This window comes from Ursus americanus, chromosome 5 (assembly GCF_024610735.1).
Source record: "Ursus americanus isolate L20-20 chromosome 5, mUrsAme1.1.p, whole genome shotgun sequence".
Classification (NCBI taxonomy): domain Eukaryota; kingdom Metazoa; phylum Chordata; class Mammalia; order Carnivora; family Ursidae; genus Ursus; species Ursus americanus.
The window spans coordinates 46,883,766-46,904,931 of record NC_142131.1 but is presented as its reverse complement, the minus strand read 5'-3'; the positions used below and the strand labels follow the sequence as shown (position 1 = coordinate 46,904,931).

General features: G+C 40.7%; 1 protein-coding gene across 2 annotated transcripts in view; it reads right to left on the bottom strand.

Moving 5' to 3' along the window:
* Positions 1 to 20,832, bottom strand: part of JAKMIP2 (janus kinase and microtubule interacting protein 2) — a 67,328-nt gene extending 46,496 nt beyond the window's left edge. For both annotated transcript variants that reach the window (XM_045795068.2, XM_087862154.1), the window contains exons 1-4: positions 20,575 to 20,832; positions 7,459 to 7,956; positions 3,653 to 3,862; positions 1,749 to 1,847 (exon numbers count right to left, since the gene is read on the bottom strand). In XM_045795068.2, coding sequence (XP_045651024.1) covers positions 1,749 to 1,847; positions 3,653 to 3,862; positions 7,459 to 7,956; positions 20,575 to 20,703 — 936 coding nt within the window. In that variant the 5' untranslated portion in view covers positions 20,704 to 20,832. The remainder of the gene's footprint in view (positions 1 to 1,748; positions 1,848 to 3,652; positions 3,863 to 7,458; positions 7,957 to 20,574) is intronic.
* Between the last annotated feature and the right edge of the window lie 334 nt (positions 20,833 to 21,166).

Sequence of the window (21,166 nt, the reverse complement as noted above, 5' to 3'; positions counted from 1 at the left end):
ATAGATATGGACAAATCTGTTGGGAGAAGAAGCACACAAAAATAGTATAAAGATATAGGAGATTTTAAACAAGACTATTAATGAACTTGATTCAAAATGCATGCAATGATTGCAGAGTATACCTTCTTTTTATGCGAACATGGAATGTTTCTAAAATTGACAGTATGCTACCATCATAAAGTAAATTTCAACAAATTTTAAAGAATGAAATGATACAAAGTATTCCTGACTAATGTAACATTGTGTGTCAACTGTACTTCAATAAAAAAAAAAAAGAAATAATACAAAGTATATTCTCTGGCTATAATGGAATTAAGGTAGAAATCAATAACAGAGAGACAACTCAAAAATCTCCAAATGTTTAAAAGTTGAGCCTTATGGTGCTAAGTAACCCAGGGGTCAAAGAAGAAATCATATACTAGAAAAGATTTTGAAATAACAATACATTACAACATAAAAAAATGTATGGGATGAAGCTAGTCATGCTTAGAGACATTTATGACCTAAAATGTATATATCTGGAAAAAAACAAAATGCTGAAAATAACTTCTTTGTACCAAGAGCCACCATTAAGAATGTAAAATGTAAGACACAGAGCAGGATTTTTTTTTTTTTTTTAGATTTATTTATTTGAGAGAGAGACAGAGAGAGGGTGTGAGAGAGGATTGGGGAAGGAGGGCAGAAGGAGGAGAGAGAGAATTCCAGGCAGACGCCATGCTGAGCACAGAGCCTGACACTGGGCTCAATCTCAGGACCCTGAGATCACGAGCTGAGCAGAGACCAAGAGTTGGATGCTTAACCGACTGTGCCACCCAGATGCCCCCAGAGCAGGATATTTTAAATGCAAATATCCAAAAATGATGTAAAGAATTCCTAATATTAATAAGAAAATAAACACAGCACAAAAGAAAATTTTACAAAAGACAAAGGGCCAAAAGATATTTGAAAATTCACTCAACCTCATTATAAAGGAAAGTGAAAATCAAAATCCTACAATCAGAATATCGCTCACACCCACCATACTGACTAATATGATCAATGATCTGTGCAAGTTGGCAAAGCTGTGGAGAAACTCCAAGTCTCCCACATTGGCGGTGGGAATGCAATTGTTCTAACAACTGTGGAAACCCGGCCCCAGTACTGAGGCTAACCACATGCACACCCTACAACCCAGTCATTCCATTCCTTGGTATGCTCTCAGCAGAAATGAACACGTTTTCTCACCAAAGACATTAACAGCACCACCAACATTAAAACTGTTAAGAAACACTATAAATGGCCATTAACAATTAAAGAAGAAATATACTGTTGTGTATTAACTGAATACAATAGAGTAAGAAAATGAACGAATGATACATATAATACAGTGAGTGACTTCCACAATGTATTGATGGGCAAAAAAGCCAGACACAGAAGAGTGATTACTGTAGGATGCCATTTACAAAACATTTAAAAAATGGTGACATATGTCTATAGTGACAGAATTCGGTAGAGTGATTAACTCTAGAAGGATGTGACTGCCAGAGGTCCCAAGAGAGGGAGGCTCTGAGGTGCTAGTAATCTTCCAGGTACTTATCTGGGTGGTAGTTATATGGGTGTATCACTTTGGGCATATTTATTAATAACTGGACCTTTATTATCTGTGCACTTGTCTTTATTATGTTATACTTCTACAACATCATAAACAATTTTAAACAAAATGTTTAACAAAATCACCAAATAAACAAATAATTCTGGGCAGAACTCACCAGTTCATTTCGTTCATCTCCAAGCAGGGTGTTCCTGTCTTCTAATTTTCTTATAGTGGCATTCAATTCAGCTATTCTCTTCTGATTTCTTCTCAAATCCTATGCAGGAAAATTAAAATGAGTATTTCTTCAATAACACTTTTCACAAAGTTTGGGAATTCCACTCATAAAAGTAAGAAGCTTGGTTCCTTTCATCTGGCTTATGAGGTGAGAGTAAAATGTTCTGTACTCAGAGAAGAGTAAATATTTACCGTCTTCTAACCCTTGATATTCACTGCTTCGGTTGAAGACCAGGCCTGGTTGAAACTGCAAATGAATTCCATGTGGCAGATACTCTCTGGAGCCCTGACTCCTGGCAAGGGGAGTGGTAGATGGTTGGATGAGCCTATCAGATCTGTGAGCTCTGAGACCAAGGTCATGTCGTGATTACATGAGGTTCAAGGAGCATCTCTTTAGTCATGGCTGCACATTGCTTCCCACAGCTAAGACAGATGTCCTATCACACTTAGCCAAAGAATAGAAGATAGGGCTGGGCTTTGAAAATCCCTACATACTCCTGGAGAAAAACGTCAGTGTGACAAGGCTGAGGTATTGCCTTCCTGTATAAAAGGCAGCAGATTATAAGATAGCCTTTGCTAGTACATTTTGCCCAGAGCTACCGGCATCCCCACTGTCATAATTGCCATGGATCACTTTACACATGGCTCTCATGGATTAATTCTATGCTCTAGGATCCATAGGACCATTATAGACTTGCAATTCCGTTATCATCTTACATTTTGATAGTGCTGTACTGTTGACAAAGCAGCTTCCCACACATTATATCTCCAGATTCATAAAATCCTAGAGGATTCAGCAGAATGGTGAAGATTCAGGGATATCATAACTCGTTCAAGTTCTTGTGGCTACTATCGATAGATCAATAATACTTATTGAATGCTAACTATGAACCGAACACTGTGCTCAACATTTTACACACCGTTTCTTCTAGACCACCGCCCAGCCTTATGGAGTACCATTATTGCCTCTCTTTTACAGATGAGGAAACTGAGCAGGAAAATGATTTGCCTGAGGTCACACAGTAAGTGGCATATCTAGAAGTTGAACTAAAGAGTCTGACCCTAGAGCCCATTCTCTTGACAATTTTGCTGCACTGCAGGTAAATGTCAGGGATAGAACTGAAACTTACATCTGCTAAATCCTGGTTCCGCCACATACTGGGATATATATATCCTGAACACCAATTCATAAATTATTCATTACTTGGTTCTAAGTACTACTTTGGAAACTATCTCTGTTCCTAAATAATACATTTTCATCTTTTTAGCTGCTACATAATTTGAAAGGTGTAAGTTATGAAAGCCAACTCTATACAAGCTGATTTCTACGGCTGCAGTTCTGAAAATAATTTCTCCTATAAAATGATAAAAATCAGGGTAATAAGTGGCAAGTTCAATCAGACTAGAAGGCTTCAGATGATAATTTAAGCGGTTTAGTTTTTTATATACTCATACATTTTCACCCCTGTAGATGACAACCGTCTTCACCAATTTCCAACCCAAGGGTTCACACAAGGGAAAATTACCAGTCTTGGCAAGAGGCAAAGTAGTTTCATTTAATTTATGACTCTTATAATAGGCTGAAGTTTGGATGGGTATCACGTGGGTAGAAAAATTCTATGCAAGATTTAAAAACACCTGTAATTCTCTTGTGATCTGCTAATGCAGGGCAGACCACTTTGTGAGTTTAGAAAACCCTGTTCCCAAGATACTAGCTGTTTTATAGGCGGAGGCAGAATTGATTTCTTTGTAGTAAACAGGATAAGAGCTTAAGTGAAAAGTAAAACTTGGGAGCTAAATAAAAGATGACTCTTGAGTTCTTCACTTCAACTCGGACAGACTTACAGGACTGCCGCAGTGCTCAGAGCCGTCTCCTGCTCTTCCCGGAATTTCTCGTTTTGGACTGCTCATGTTACACTCGGCCTCCTTGACCAAAAAGAGCTGTTCATCCAAAGCCTCCTTCTGCAGCTGCAGTTTCTGTACATAGCCAGTTTGGGTCTCCAGTTCCTTTTCCAGGGAAAAGATGATCCTGTCCTTGGCTTTAATCTCATCCATCTGAATTAAATGACACCCAGGACATTTTATTTAACAATGCTGTAAAAAAAATGCATTTTTACTTCTATCTGCTGATTGTTATGGGAAAATATTATGACTGTGACAGGTATACCAAATTTATGAACAAGACAAGGTAACACTGTGTAATGAAAGGCTATCTTAGGATAATTAGTTATCAAGGAGAGTAACTTTTTCTCTGCGGTATATCCGGTGTAGATGCTTTAATTCAATATATTGTTTGAAATAGTCTAGGTTGGTTGGATTTAGAAAGGAAATGATAACTTTAAAATGGGTCATTTGTAAAAAAAAATAAAATAAAATGGGTCATTTGTGTTAATAAAGACAGATACTCAATATTCCATTACAGTGTTTCCCAGGACAATTTTTATGTTCCCTCCTGTTTGGAGGAATACCCTTTAAGTTCACTTTAAATAGCAACAGCCACTATGAACTGGTCATTTTTTACTGACGAAGCTGCAGACTTTCCAGGACCCTAGTCAGTTCCTAAGGCCAGTATGTTTGAATTCAGGTGGCAAATGTGGAGCGAATTCAGGAGTGAATTTGGAGCATGGTTCATGTTACGTGGATCTTTCCATTTCTTTCCACATTTCAGAGCAAACAGGTAAGGCAACCATTTTACTATTACTGTCAGAAAAGCATGGTAGGGACAAGAAGAGGAATAGGAAGCACCTGGTAATATTAGCCACTGTTTCCCCTCCTACATCTGTGAGACATATTTATGTATCCCAACACTCAACTTAAGTCTCGGCATGGTTTCAGAGTTATTTGTCAACTAAAGGTCATAAGCATTTGCTATCAACTGATGAAGAGTTCCATTGAACCAAAAAATTTGTGCCATTCCTAGTGAGGGCTAGTGAAGTTAATGTCTGTAAACAATTGCTGAAGGAGCATAACTATCAGGCAAAATCTTTCTTCTCACTTCATTATATTTCATAAGAATATTCAAAATGGAGATAGGATACAGACATTTAATACAGATGATATTATACTGCTCTCTTTATAAAAATGTCTCCTTATTTATAACAAATCACTTTGTGTACATCTTTCGTTGCTGTGTTCCTTATATAAATATGCCTATGTATATATTTGGAACAAAAATTGATGTGTAGTCCCATTTTTCCACAGGTAAGTATCTGCGAGCTACTGCCTCCCAGTCACAGGATTACATTTTAGATCAATTTTGGAAGGACATGGAGCTAAATTCTGCATGGTCCTGTGATATCATCTGATAACTTGGTGAGTAGCCAAACACTGTCCTGTTAATTCTGGAATGAAGCACTGTCTTTAGTTTCTACCTCCTTGTAGAATATTTGAATCCAGTGTTATTCTTAACCAGGTAGTACATTCATTCATTAGACCTGTCATCTATGATGTCATTTAAAGTTTACTGTGGCTCCACACCTCCCTGCTCCTAGTTGGTTCTGATGTACCCTACCTAAATGAACTTGCTGGAAATTACTCCATTACTGCCCATATAATCATCCTCATCTTTGCCATCATCATAACTACAATTTATTAATTTTTTACTATAGTCAAGGCACTATCCTCAGAGCTTTACATACCTTACCTCCTTTTATAACAATAATATACAAGTTCTGTTATCACCATTTTATAGATGATAACCAAGAACTTCTGACTCATTCTAATAGGCTATGCAATACTAATCCCAACATTATCCTTATACTTCCAGCATTTTCCAAAGTAGTTTTCTATAGAATATCCAGTAATCAGTGTCGATGAGTCTCTATTGCATAGTGGTTGTAAGCATGGACTCTGGCTTCAGAATCCTGAAAATCTTCCAAAGTTCTAGTACTTAGATGGGAAGGGATGCCTACCAGAATTCCCTGGAGAAATTTTCTAAACAGAATGGCTCTCATTTCTCTCCCTTCCAGTTCCAAAAAGAGCTGGGTGTGGGGGTAGTGACAGAACAAGAAGAAAAAACTGAAGACAAGCGCATCTGTACTACTGAAAAACTTCCCATATTACTCTGTTTGCACCCAGTTTTTCAACAACTCTTGAGGTAGCTTAGATTTCACATTGTTACTAAGAGAGACTGCATTGTCTACTTTAGCAGTATGCTGGTAAAAGGAAGTCACAGAAAGAAACTACAGATCAACAAGTGGATATACTTGCAGATTGTATATCGAAGACCATCAACAAACAGAAATATTTGATGTATAACATCCTTTTCATTTACCCACCTGCTGACTCCAGGTTTCATAGTCCTGGTTCTTTCTTCATCAGCTGTTGTCTTTTCAAAAACCGAAGGCAGGGCAGAGACCAATATTTCTGCACTGCATTTGGTCTTTATTGTCAACCAGGGCAATAGGATGAATTGCAGACAAAGAATTTGGAAAGTGTGGCAAAGGCAAAATTTTACGGTACAAAGAAAATTACACATTTAGCTTTTTAAAATATTCTGTGGTAACCACTTTTACTTAAAATCAAAATCCTAGAGATATTGTCCAAGGAACATAATTGGAATTCTTACAAAATAATTGCTTAGAATTGGCAGACACAAAAGGAAAGTGTAGTGATCCTAAGAAAATATTATTCTTATTTTTAAAGATTTTTGTTTTAAGTACTCTCTACCCCCAACACGGGGCTCGAACTCACAACTCTGAGATCAAGAGTCACATGCTCCACTGACTAAGCCAGCCAGGTGGCCAGAAAATATTATTGTTAGAGAAGCATAAAGTGCATTCTAACAGGTGCACGGTAATTTGATAAGATAGAACTAAGATATAACTAATGCTAAACATTCTGAGTGTAGATGCATTTAAATGTTTCTTCTAAAATAATTGGACGTGGTCAACTTAGGGCATTATGGCTTTCACGCAATAATTATACTTGTTTTATTTTTAGGTGTAGTGAGAGACCAATGTGGCTTTTGGTCATACATATTAAAAAGAAAGATCCAAATCTATAGGCTTGAAGTAAGTCTTGGAAATTGGCAATAGCAAATAAACTACTTAGAAATAGTTTAAAAATTATAATGGCCACTGTTTTGAATAGCCCTTGTTTATTTTGGGAAAGAAGATCTATTTTAAAAATGTCTAGGGAACTTATAGCTCTATTTCTTGCTTTCAGACACAGTTCCTGGAAAGAAGACAGGTGAATCATTCAAGATGCTCTCAGCGGCTGCCATTTCAGATACCTTAAAAGCCACAGAAACTTTCCCCACCCCTGTAAAAACCCAGTAACATTTTATAAATAGAAAGCCCACAAACATGTTGATTTTAGAAGAGTTCATAATTTAGAATATTTTTATAGACATTCAAGAAAACAGGAGTCATTGACTAGATACTCTCTGTATATGTGAGGCAGGAATAATCCAGTTTTTATGAGAAAGGTGATTCCAATATCTTCTACACTTTACAATTCCAATTTTGGCTTGGGCGTATCTACTTATTTACCTGCCTACCTACCTACCTACAGACCTATCTTGTATTTTGGACAGAGTGCTAGACAGGAGGTGAGCACTGTTTATAATCCACTCATGAGAAACAACCATGGCGCTCTAAAACCTGGAAAGAGAATGGTTGTACACCGACGTACTGCCCTGGGTTACTAACCAGCCTCCGAATATCCCGTTCTGACTCCCACTTGATCTTCGAGATGGCTTCCTGGTGGGACTGATGTTCACTCCTAAGGTCCCCAGCCTTGATTTTATCCGCTTGGATCATATTGCTTAGAGCCTCGTCCACCTGCTTCTTGGCAGTTTTCAGGTCCGCAATTTCCTGTAAGAGCTTAAGGCGCTCTGCATCAAACAGTTTCCTGGCCTCCTCCCGGGCCTCAATGGTGAGCGCTGTCCTTACTTTGTCACTGCTGCCGTCCCGGAGAGCACACAGAGCCGACTTGAGCCTCTGGATCTCTCCATCCCGCAGCTTCACCGTCCTTGACATTTCTTGCTCGTGCTGCTTGATGAGATTCTCCCTCACGGCCTGCAGCTCCTTCATCTTCTCCTCATGGAGCTTGGCTTTGAGTTCTGTCACCAGGACCGTGTGCTTGCGCTGCTCCAGCTCACGAATCCTCTTTGCTTCTTGAGTCTTCTCTCTTTCAAGCTTAGACACCTAAAGGCAGAGAGGCGAAAGGATGAAACGAGATGAGCCTCAAAGGAAAGGTGAGCTTCTAAGCAGGGCCTGTAGTGCAGAGCCCTGAGCTCTCTCAGTTCCTCATCTCTTCCACCTCAGTCACTGTGCACTGAGGGAAGGGAACCACAAGCCCCAAAGCTGGGAATACAGTGTGGGGAAGGAGGAGATACCTGGAGATGCTCGTATTATTTGGTGCAGACAGTATCTGATGTTTGGGGGCCTTACTATTACATCTGTGGTCTGGGAGATGCCAACACAGGCATCTCCCAGAAGCTTGTCAGAAATTCAGAATCCGGGGCTCCTTTCCAGACCTACAATCAGGACGTGCGTTTTAACAAGTCCCCAGTGACTGTATGCACATTAAAATTAGGACACAGTGCTGTAACGGTTTTCACCTTGGTGGGGAGAAGTTCAAAACAGATCACCTGCAGAGCTTTTTACACTACACATCCCTGGCTAGGTGCAAGCTGATAAATGTGGGTGTCTTAGGACTGTTCAGAGTTCAATATTATGATCAGACTAATAAAATGGTGCCCAAAATGATATTATAAAATATTTCTCCTGTTTTCCCCTTCTTTTTTGGCTGCTCTAACGGGAGAAATGAAGCCCGCTGACACATCCTCAACCTCACCTTTTTTTCCTATGGCAACTTAGTTCTACCCCCAAACATTACGTGTACACACACACCAACCCCAAACATTGCAGTTCATTGGGCCATCTCTCTGTTCAAGGGGTCTGGTGGCTGTTACTTCTGCATACTCCACAGATGTCCCTTTGTGTCCTTCCCTGCCCCACTCAGCAACCTTTCCTGCTCCCCCCACCAACTAACCCTCCAAGTAGTTTAATAAAGTATTCCTTCTAACCCTTAGATGTTTCAGGTATTTTGGTTAAACAAAATCTTCTGTGTTTTGTTTCAATTCTGATGATAATATGGGTCTCCTTATAGGTTAGCCATGGTGCTACCTTAATCTGGTTGCGAGTCCTGGCTCTGATTCAGTAGATCAGGGTGGGGCCCTGGCATGTGTAGCTTGGAGAAGCCTCTTAGCAAATGTTCTTTACTACTGTGCTCTTCCCCCCTCCTCATCTCTGCTGCCTGTCTTTGTTTTTTCTGCCTCTGTCGTGTACCCGTAGAATCTCTCTCTCTCTCTCTCTCTCTCTCTCTCTCTCTCACACACACACACACACACACACACACACACACACACACACACACACACACACACACTAAGCTGGGAAAAGGGAAGAATTAGGCAACCCCAGGAGTAATATCCGGTTCAGTGAAATTGGGTCTCTGTCATTTGTAAAATTGGAAGGTTTCATGCAATAACTGTGAAGAGCCTCTCCAGCTGAAAAATGTTAAGGTTCAAACTCCTTATTGAGACTCTTGTAATTATAATATAAAGCGTGTGAGATTTTACTTACCTTAACAGTACCTACCTTTGGCTAGAACAGGATTTTCCAAGTCCACATGGCAATTTATGAGTATTTTATTTTAAAGGCACAGCAATTATTACCACGTTGGTTATTCTAAAAGAACTCAGGGCACAAGGAGACTTGGGAAAATAAATAGCTAGGCATCCTTAAATGACTGTCTTTGATCTTGCCTCCAGCTTAGGCCAGGGTCCCTTCCTGGATGCTTATTATTACATATGCTCCAGAGCCATGCTGTCCAATACGGTGACCACTTGCTACACTGAGCACTTGGAATACCCCAAGTCTGAACTGAAACTTGCCCTAAATGAAAATACACACCAGATTTTGAAGTCTTAGTGTAAGGTAAAGAATGTAAAAACCTCAGCAATAATTTTTACATCGATTACATGTTAAAATTATAATATTTTGGATAAATTAGATTAAATAGAGTATATTGTTAAAACCAGTTATTTCTTTTTTACATTTTATAATTGTGATAACAAGAAATTTAGAAATCATATACATGGCTTGCATTTGTGGATTGTATTGTATTTCTCCTGGACAACTTTGCCCTAGGGTTCTTGGTGTATTAAATGAAACATGCTTTCCCTACACTGATGGTGATATTTCTCTTAGTAAAACCCAGTCCTCTTTTTTTCTTTTTTTAAGATTTATTTATTTATTTGAGAGAGAGCAAGGATGGGGGAGGGGAGGGGCAGAGGAAGAGGGAGAGAGAGTCCCAAGCAGACTCCACACAGAATGTGGAAACCAACCCTGGGCTCAATCGCACCATCCTGAGGTCACTACCTGAGCTGAAACCAAGAGTCAGAAGCTTAACCGACTGCACCACCCATGTGCCCCAGTAAAGCCCAGTTCTTTTTTTTTTTTTTTTAATAATGATTTTTTATTATATTATGTTAGTCACCATACAGTACATCCCCGGTTTTCGATGTAAGGCTCGATGATTCATTAGTTGTGTATAACACCCAGTGCACCATGCAATATGTGCCCTCCTTACTACCCATCACCGGTCTATCCCATTCCCCCACCCCCCTCCCCTCTGTAGCCCTCAGTTTGTTTCTCATATTCCATAGTCTCTCATGTTTCATTCCCCCTTCTGATTACCCCCCCTTTCTTTATCCCTTTCTTCCCCTACTGATCATTCTAGTTCTTATGTTCCATAGATGAGAGAAATCATATGATAGTTGTCTTTCTCTGCTTGACTTATTTCACTAAGCATTATCTCCTCCAGTGCCGTCCATGTTGTAGCAAATGTTGAGAACTCGTTCTTTCTGATTGCTGAGTAATATTCCATTGTATATATGGACCACAACTTCTTAATCCAGTCATCTGTTGCAGGGCATCTCGGCTCCTTCCACGATTTAGCTATTGTGGACAAAGCTGCTATAAACATTGGGGTGCATATGGCCCTTCTCTTCACTACGTCTGTATCTTTGGGGTAAACACCGAGTAGCGCAATGGCTGGATCATAGGGTAGCTCAATTTTTAACTTTTTAAGGGACCTCCACACTGTTTTCCAGAGTGGCTGTACCAACTTGCATTCCCACCAACAATGTAGGAGGGATCCCCTTTCTCCACATCCTCTCCAACAATTGTTGTTTCTTGCCTTGTCTATTTTGCCATTCTAACTGGCGTAAGGTGGTATCTCAGTGTGGTTTTGATTTGAATTTCCTTGATGGCTAATGATTTTGAACATTTTTTCATGTGTCTGTTAGCCATTTGTATGTCTTCATTGGAAAAGTGTTCATATCTTCTGCCCATTTTTTGATTTGTTTATTTGTTTCTCGTGTATTGAGTTTGAGAAGTTCTTTGTAGATCTTGGATACCAGTCCTTTATCTGCAGTGTCATTTGCAAATATCTTCTCCCATTCCGTGGGCTGCCTCTTAGTTTTTCTGACTGTTTCCTTCCCAGTAAAGCCCAGTTCTGATCCAATTTATGTACTTGCTCAAAAATCACCCAGGTCTCCTTTATGTTGTAGAATAAAACCCCAACACCTCAGCTTTGTCTTTCCCGCTCTCAGAAGATTTGGTTGGACTCCCAGCCCCCATTTCTGTTTCTCACTGTACCTCTCCTCACCTGTCCCACACTGCAGGCACTGGGGATTATGCTTTTCCCTGCACATGCCCTGAATCTCTATACCTATATGCCTACTGTTTCTTTTTCCTGACCTGGCCTTCCCTCAGCTTCCTTTGGGATCCTCTCATCCCTCATAGCCAGCTAGATGTCACCCTCTCCAGTCATACCACCCCTGACCACCAAATGAGGACAAACCTAATTTCTCCTGTCTATGTCTTTTCAAGGCACTTTGCTAAAACCTCCTTACTGCTCCTTTCCATATTTTTCTTTATGCTATGGTTTTTTGTGTGCTTGTCTGTCTTCACCACCTCTTCTCCTGCTTGCACTCCACAATGCAAACTGCCAATGAGCCTTGTTCATCTTTGTCTACTCAGTGGTGGCCAGTACAACACATGATAAGGAGCCTGAGAGTGTGTGTGCAATTAAAGAACGTATGCCAGTATGTTTCCCTAGCTAACCCGCTAACCAAAGGCAAGAATAATATATCCTGTCACATAGTTCAGAGAACACAGACTTGCAGGGTTTCCTGGAGCAGCCCCTTTCCTAGAGCATCCATCCCTTCCCAGTGTACACCCCTCACGTATAAGAATGCCCAGCCTTTACTTGATATTTCTCTCAGTGCTTTGGTAAGGACAACATAAATCTTACTCCCCAGTTTTCTAGAATAAACTCAAGTGAGTATCTTCTACCATGGGTGGACAAACCACAGCCCATGGAACAAATAATTTTCTCCCATTTTTGTGAATAAAGTTTTATTGGAACACAGCCATGCTCTTCTATTTACATACTGCCTACAGCTGCTTTTATGCAACAATGGAGTTAAGTAGTCTCAGAGAGACTGGCCCACAAAGCCAAAAATATGTACTATTTTGCCCTCTACAGAGAAAGTCTGCTGATTTCTCTTCTAATAATACAGTTTTTGTGGAAAAAAAAAAAAGGCCTTATTTTTCACTGATTTAGGAACTCTGATAATTTACCTTGCATCTGGGACCTTGGGAAAGTTAACTTCAGCTCAAGTGACAGGAAATTAGTCAATTTCAGCAGGATGTATTTACATTAGGCATTTGCAACACTATCATGACTACAGGGCTGTCAGGTAGCAACTTCCTAAGGAGAATTTCATCAGTTCTTCTGAGAACAATAAAAAACTGTGGTAAAAATGGACAAATGATAAGGAATTCTGGGTTTGCATTTTGATTTCACAGTCTGCTATATTTAAGAAAGTTGCTTTATCCTTCTGAGGATCTTTGATTATGCTTAAAAACTACCCATAATAGGATTATTCTTAGGGTTAAATTAGCTAATGAATGGGAAAGTACCTTGAGCTATAAAGTACTATGAAACGCAAGGTAATATTATTTCTGGATATAAGAGGAGATATTCATGACCTAAAATTATTTATGTCAAATTCTTGACAGGTGCATTAGATTGCTTCACTTTGTGATGCTGTCATTTCTCTCAAATTATAAACACTGATCTTTTGTGTGTAGACTGGAGACGAATGAAAAAGAAAAAAATGAAAATACAGGAATATATGGAAAATATATTCCAGTCTGAAGATAAAAACAAATACAAACAAACACTGGTCTTCTTGTACATCACTTAAAGGAATCCACAGAAACCAAAGAAAATTCAAAGGCATTGATTGATTACATTTGGCATTTTTCAAGTCTGCTTATTTTGGTTGCCATGGAAACTGGCATTTTTGCAGGATTTCTAGGTATGACTTGTTTTTTAAGCTTGGGAGAAGTGTTTCCCTATGAAGGAGACACAAAGGATGTGACTGACATTTGGGAAGGAAAAAAGCCAATTAAAATTTCTGTAGTAAAATCATTTTCTGAAAATTATTTGCAGATCAGATTGTACCAGCAAGAAAATAGAATTTACTATCTTAATGTAAATTGTACACAAAAAGAGAAAGAACTGCTCCTAACAATGAAAAATATAAAGATAATACTTGAAATGGAAAAAAATATTTTGTAGAAGAAGGAATCAATTTTGATATGGATCACATAATAGCATTTATTGAGGGCTTACCGTGTGAGTTACACAGCTTTCTAAAGGCTTCACACACATCACTGCATTTAACCTTGGCAGCTCTGTGATGTAGGTAGTATCTGTGTCATCCGAATGTCAGATGAGAAAGGTGAGGATGAGTCTCTGTACAAGCACGGTGTGAAGAAGGCTGCTTAGCACCCAGTGTGGGCCCAGAGCTGGGTCTGGGTCACATCCCACAAATCCCTGTGCACTTTTTAAAAAACAAATTTATTATTTATTTTATTTTTATCTATTTTTCATTTATTGGGAGAGCGAGAGAGAAAGAGAGAGTGTACCAGCTGGGGGAGGGGCAGAAGGAGAGGGAGAAGCAGACTCCTTGATGAACATGGAGCCCGACTCAGGGCTCTTGAAGGGCTCGATCTCACCACTCTGAAATCATGACCTGAGCCAAAACCAAGAGTCAGGTTCAACCAACTGAGCCAACCAGGCTCCACCTCCTGTTCATTTTGAAGCCTCTGGCAAGCTGTTCACCTCGCTCAGTCTCCATTTTCTTATGGTCAGCTGGGATTGGGGGGTCTCATTCTCATATGGTCAGGGTGAGGGCTAACTTAGATAATGTACCAAAAGTCCTTCAGAAAGGCTGGAACACCTAGGAGATTAATAATTATTAATACATCATTAAATAGTATAGTATTAATTTTGATGAATATTGATAAATACTGTTGATGGCACATTGATATTATTATACAATGCAATGCTATATTAATATCAATGACATAAATATAAGAACCCATATTATCGGGATAAGACTAACGTGACTATCACTATATTATTAAGACCATAATAACTATTTTCCTAACAGAAACCTTGAAAACAAAGGTAAAACTGGGTCTCCTGGGGATATCTTGAGTTCCCTGGCACTGGTGGCATCTAATGTTAACTTGGAAGAAACTCAGATTATATGTGTGTAGGAGTGGGGTGTGGGGTAGGATAGGGTAAGGGGATAAGCACTGAACAGGGCTTTGAAAGATACAGATCCCAAACCCCTTCTTCCCTGAATGTCTTATGGAAGAAAAAAATCACTAGGAAAATTTAATCCTACTGGGGAGAGATTACACTGTGTCAGAAGAAGGAACATTCATGACTACTAACCTAACTGGCCTCACATCGTATTTTCCTTTCTAGCCTGGCCTTTGAAAGCCACTGTAAATTCTGCCAAGATAAAGACGGTGATGTTTGAACTTTAATATGATCTTAGAAATCTAGGATGAAAAACTGGATGGCCTTGTCTAAGGTGAGGAAGTGGAGAGGTTATCTAGGCAAGACAAGCTAACATAAGCTTTGGTGCGGATTATCTGCACTGCGTGTTCCGGGAGAGCTAAACTCACAGTAGGGAGGCAGGGAGTCTAATGGGCACTAAGTAACTCGCAATTAGGAGACATGAAGCTGCCACTATATGAAGGTTGTTTGTACAGGAAATTTTATACAACCTGCGGAGGTACAAAGGCTTCTATTTTTTCATTTCTTACTTTTAGACACAATGCTTCCTGAAAACAAAACTAAAGGTGCATAAAGCAAGAAATACTGCATCCCCAAATTGGGGCACTGAACATGGAGGCTCTGGAGCAGTCACTTGAGGACAAGGGTTGGCTGATTTTCTGGGAGTTCTAGAGGCAGCAAGATACTCAGCATTACCCAGGTCATTTGGGAATTCCCATTTTGGCTCCTCTACTTGCTGTGTCATTGGGAGCACATCAGTTAAACGGTTAGAACTCATTTTCTTTCTTAGTGAAATTGGGATAGTAATCACACCTTGCCTTCCTCCTAGGCTAGCTGGGACTGAAAGTGCTCTGCAGTCTGAGGGCTGTTCTAGGAGGACAAACTCCTGTCTAGAACCGACTCCTCCAGACCCAGCAACCCAGGCCTGCTGCTTTGCTGCCCCAGTCTGGAGCCCTGTTGTCTGCTCCTTGGCCTCCAAGCCCTCTGTCACTGTGCCTGCGGGATTCACTGAAGCTGCAGGCTGCCTATGAGGGAAAGTAGGAAGCCCTAGGGAATCGGTGGGTGGATTCCACATCTCATAGCAATCCCTAGTGACCTCACACCCCTGAGCAGCAGATTACGGTCTCACGCAGTTCACAGGAGAGACAAACAGGAAAACACCAAAGCCTAATGGCTCAGAGCGCCGGTCCAAATAAAAAGACAGACCTGGGTGGAAATCCTTTCCTTTCCCAAGCCCGGGGTTTTCCATCTAAATAAATACTGTAACTGTATTTATGCCATGGTGTTGGTGGGAAAGTTTTTAAATGGGAACATGAAAATATATTCCACAAGTAGTATCGAGCATCTGAGCATGCCAAGTAGCATTCAAAGCGCAGGATATGCCTTCCTTAGGGGATCCCTTACGAAGACATGGTCTCTTATGGATAAGAAGCTTACATTTTACTGGGGACAGGCAGGGTGTGGTTAGGCAGTGGGCAATACCCAAGCAGATGAACAAAATCACTTCAGGCAGGATAGCGTTCTATGACGACGATAGAGCAGGGCAAAGTGGTACAGCAAATGGATGTTGGGGAAGAGCATTACCTAGACCAGGTGGTCAGCATGGGGCTGACACCTGGGGGTCCTGAGAGCTATTTCAGTGCAGGAAGAGCTAGAGCACACAGCTGCCTTCCCTGACCAATCCTTATGATTTTGGAAGGACTGTAGCACCTCTATGCTGCCCACAATCCACTCATTTTATAGATGGGAAAATGCAGGCTCAGAAATGACAAGGACACATGGCACAGAGGCCTCACTGTGTGTTCTCTCCTCTCCACCTCATGGTTCCATCTTCTTGGGCATTGTGCTTGGAGTTCAGTCAGAATGACCTACTTACCTGATTATTCCTATCAGTGCTTGGCAAGTCTTTTAGATAAATTTCTATTCACTACATGTTGATTATGTCTAGTCTTTTTGTTTCATTTCCCTGCAGTGGAAATGCAGAAGTCTATGAGAGAAGGATTCAGGTATGTTCCTACGCCCACCCCCAATACTTTGTTTCTTCATTTGAAATTTGCTTAATAGTGGAGAGTAAACTTCTGACATTCTATCTTCCTTTGCCTAAGGCTTCCAGTGGTTTTTAAGACCTTCACTTTTTTTAAGAGCCTAGGTAGTGTAAGACATGGAAACAACCTGAGTCCATCAGTGGATGAATGGATAAAGAAAAAGGGTACATATTACATACATATACATGTTATATAATATGTATACACACATACACAATGGAATATCATTAAGCCATTAAAAAGAAGGAAATCCTGCCATTAGCAACAACACAGATGGACCTTGAGAGTATTTTGCTAAGTGAAATAAGTCAGGGACAGAAAAACAAATACCGTGTGATTTCACTTATATGTGGAATCTAAAAAACTTGAACCCACAAATACAGAGAAGAGATGGGTGGTTGTCAGAGGCAGAGGCAGGGGGGCTGGGGGTAGGAGAAATGGGTGAAGGGGGTCAAAAGGGACAAACCCTAAGTTATAAGATGAATAAGTCCTGGGGATGTAATGTACATCATGGTGATTATAGTTAACAATACTGTACTGTGTTTTTGAAAGTTGTAAAGAGAGATCTTACAAGTTCTTATCACATGAAAAAAAATTTATAACTGTGAGATGATGGATGTTGAGTAAACTTATTGCTGTAATCATTTTAATATATATATCAAATCATTACATTGTACACCTAAAATGAATATTATATATCAATTGTATCTCAATAAAACTAAGAAAATATATCAAAAAAGAAAACAAGAACATAGGCTCTGGAAGAGAGGGAAAGGAAGTTGAAGAACTAGCTCTGCCACCTCCTAACATGTGACTCTGGGTGAATTACTTTACTTCACTGAATCTCAGTTTCCTCATCTGTAAAATGGGGATAACAATGCCCACCTATAATTAAATCATAATACTATTTTTAAAAGATTTTATTTATTTATTTGAGAAACAGAGAGCATGAGTGGGAGAAGGGGCAAAGGGGGAGGGATAGGGACAAGCAGTCTCTGCTGTGAGCACATACCCCACCATGGGGCTTGATCCCAGGACCATGAGATCAGGACCTGAGCCGAAACCAAGAATTGGACGCTTAACCGATTGAGCCACCCAGGGGCCCCTTGAATCGTAATACTTAACATGCTTGACACAAACCGCTCACGACCAGCACACACACATACATCTGCATGAAGCAGACACTGCTATTCTCCCATTTGATAGAAGAGGAAAGGAAAACACTGAAGGATTTTTATAACCTGCTCAGGGTCACTCAGGTGCTATGTGAAAGAGGTACGATTATGTCAGGATGAAATGTGCTTATTACAGCGTGTGACAGATTGTAAACATTCAATAAAATATAGCTATTTATATAATCAGTTTAAAGCATTTATGACTCTGCTCTGTCTGCAGTGTTTTCTGTAAATGTCAAGGGGTAATGCATCTTTCTGGAAAAATGACTGATGCTCCACCGCTTCAAAGGTTTCCACTCTTTAGCCCATTTCCCAATAGCTGAATTGTCATTTTATCATCATAGCCTAGGAGCCAAACTGAGAATATGAATATGAATTCACATCTTGGCATTGTTTATATTCTCTCTCTTAAAGCCTGGGCCTTTGGAAACAATCATATTTATTTTAATAAAATTGCTTTATGACTTGCTTGCCCTCTAAATTCCCTTTGCTCTTTGAGGAAGGCTGGTGACAGGCACTGGGGTTTTGTTTTAGTCCCTGTGCTGGGATTGTAATTAACTGCCATGGAAAGGGAGACACAGGGCAGCCAGCAGAGAGAAGGTTACGGACAGTGCTTTTATGCACGAGGCTGACTTTCAGGCTCTTGTCAGAGGAAGGGGAGATTACACTTGACCTGCCGGCTTAGAGACCAGGCCGTAGATAAACAGGTAGCCCTGTCCACGCTCAAGAGTTACCCCTTTTAAAAGGCTTGAATGTGTAGAAAATTGACAGTGGTAGGGTCTGCAAGACCTTTGCCTTTCTGAAACCTCATGAGTTTGCTCTCTGTAAATCAGCGTCAGTTTACAGTTACCCGTCTCTAGACGGACGGGCTTCTCCCTACGAATGTAGTTTGTCATCCTGTCGTTACCACAATTAAAGGAGTCTGTCTCCCTTGAAATGTTACGTTGCCCCAGGGAAAGTTAAAACCAATGAAATGTTCTTAGACTGTCAGACCTGGAAGGAATCTTAAGAGTGTTGTGTTTGCCAACACGAAGGCAGAGACCCACCTCCGTGGGGACTGCCTGGACCGTCTGCTAGAATGCCAAGTCCCGGCCCTCACTACGCCTGCTTTATCAAAACCCACGGATTGTGGGCCCAAAGGTCTCAATTTTTAATAAGTTCCCCCAGGTCATTCTAATGCACAGTGATGCTTGAGAGATACAGATATGGAGAAACAGATTCAGTCATATGAATTACAGATCAAGAGACTGAGACACTTATATGTGTCCCTGAGGAGGAATAAACACAATGCCCTGGTCTTCTGACTCTCAAATGTTTTTTTGTTTTGTTCTGTTTGTTTGTTTTTATGATATCATTTTCCTTTTAGCTTCATGGGAAAAGACTTCCTCCACAAATTTTACACTGGGGTCTGGTTATCCAAGGTTTGTAAGGCTTAGCTGAGACAGGAGGCAAGGGGCTCTGGCAGATCCAAGCTTTATTATTGCTGAACCCAGGAGAAATAAGATTGTTGAGAAAATAAATGATTAAAATTTAATAGTAATGTCAAGGAAGAAGAGATAGATAAAAAAAAAAAGAATAAGGATATTGGTTTTTGATCAACAGCTTGATCAGGAATATTTATTTTTGTTACTATACAAAGAGTTATCTAAATAGGGCAACTTTGTGCTGACACGGCTGTCTCTGGTTTGCAGGGAGCAAAAATGTCTTATATGTGTCAGATACTTGAAAATGCTTTCCTATCCATGACCCTTTTTGATATTCACATCACTCTAGAGAGAGAAGTGTTAGCATATCCAACGACGGGATGAGATTCAGAGAAGTAAAGAGACTTCCCTAAGTCTAGTTAGTAACTGACTCACATGCAGAGCGTATTAGAAAATACTCCTACGAATAACTGTTTAGGAGTTTACCATGTGCCAAGAATCTCTCTGATAGGAATTTTCTCATTCAATCATCATAACTGCTTTATATACTTGTCTAATTTGACCCTCATCACAGCTGTATGAGATAGTAATGTGTTACTAATAAAGAAGCTAAGGTATAAGGAAATGAATCACCTTTCATTCGTTCCTCTACTCATTCAACAAACCCATACTAAGCCTCTCAGTTATAGACATTTATTTAAGCTCTAGGGATCCAGAGGTCAGGTAAGACTCTGCTTTTGTGGAGATGACACTGGATGGTGGTAGAAATAAGCACTAAACAAGGAAATGGATAAATATATAAATCGCTATGAATCAAAACAGACCACGGGAGTAACTGGACACGGCAAGTGTTGAGTCTCGGACACTGCGGCAGATGAAAGGTACTGGAGATGACACCTGAACAGGTACACAGATGCCTGGGGGAAGAGGGCCAAAGGCTCTAAATGTGATCAGCGTATCTCTTGATCCAGCAAAGAGGACGGAACAGAGTCAATGGGGGAGAAAGCAGTGGGAGATGAGTCAAAGAGAGGAGGAAGAAACATCCTGTCGTGGTAGGGAAAATCTTTTGACTTTGAGAAATGTAGGAAACCACAAAAGGGTTTGCTCTGTACCAAAGCGGGGAGATCCCATAGAGGACAGAGTGGAACTTGCCAGGGTCATACAACTGGTGGGAGAAGTGAGGGTGCAGGTCGTTTCAATGTTTAGATCTGGCTTCCTGAACCAGGCTTCCTGAGGAGGCAGATATCAGTTTCACGAGCCTGTTATCCTCACCTTCCACAAATCCTGTGCTCAAGTCCCTCCTGCCACACACAAGAGAATCTCCATAAGGACGGGGATTAGTGCTCTCCCCGGCAACTGACAGAGAGAAGCCATTGGGGTGGGCCAGCAGGCAGAGCTAGGCCAGAGCCATTCTCAAGGCTGTGGCCCTAGGTGGCCTCACTCACCTTGGACTTCTCTTGATGTAGCTCTATCTGGATGTCTGTGAGCTTGGTCCTGAGGTCTTCATTGGCAGCTTGAAGGGCAACGATGAGCGCTTCGGGCTTCTCGCCCTTATTTCGCCCTTTCTTGGACATTGTTCCTTTCTAAAGGGAGTCTTGTTTTTTAATGCCTTTCAAACAGGTGCTGCCATGTTACTGCTTCTTATCGTGGGTGCGATGTTTCAGCATCTACTGTGTGGTGCTCCTTGGTAAGGTCTCCTCAGGTGCTGCCCTGGAAGCCCTGGGGAGAGGCAGAGATGGCGATTACTGCTGTGGCAGAGACCTGGGCTAAGGGCCAGGGAGGGTCTCTCAGCCTGAGCTACCTGTATGAGCCTGCTCCTGAGGGCTCCTGCCCCCAGATACTCTCATCTACTTTGCACATGAATTTAGAGCCATCTTTTGAAAGACGTGGTCTGGTCCTGTCAATGCCCTGTTCAAAATCCTCCAAAGTATCTGAACATATTTTTCACATCTTGGAGTGCTTTTTATGTCTAAACCTGCCCATTCCCCTAGCTTCTCTCCTCCATCTCACTCACTCACTCTTCAGCCCTAAGAAATC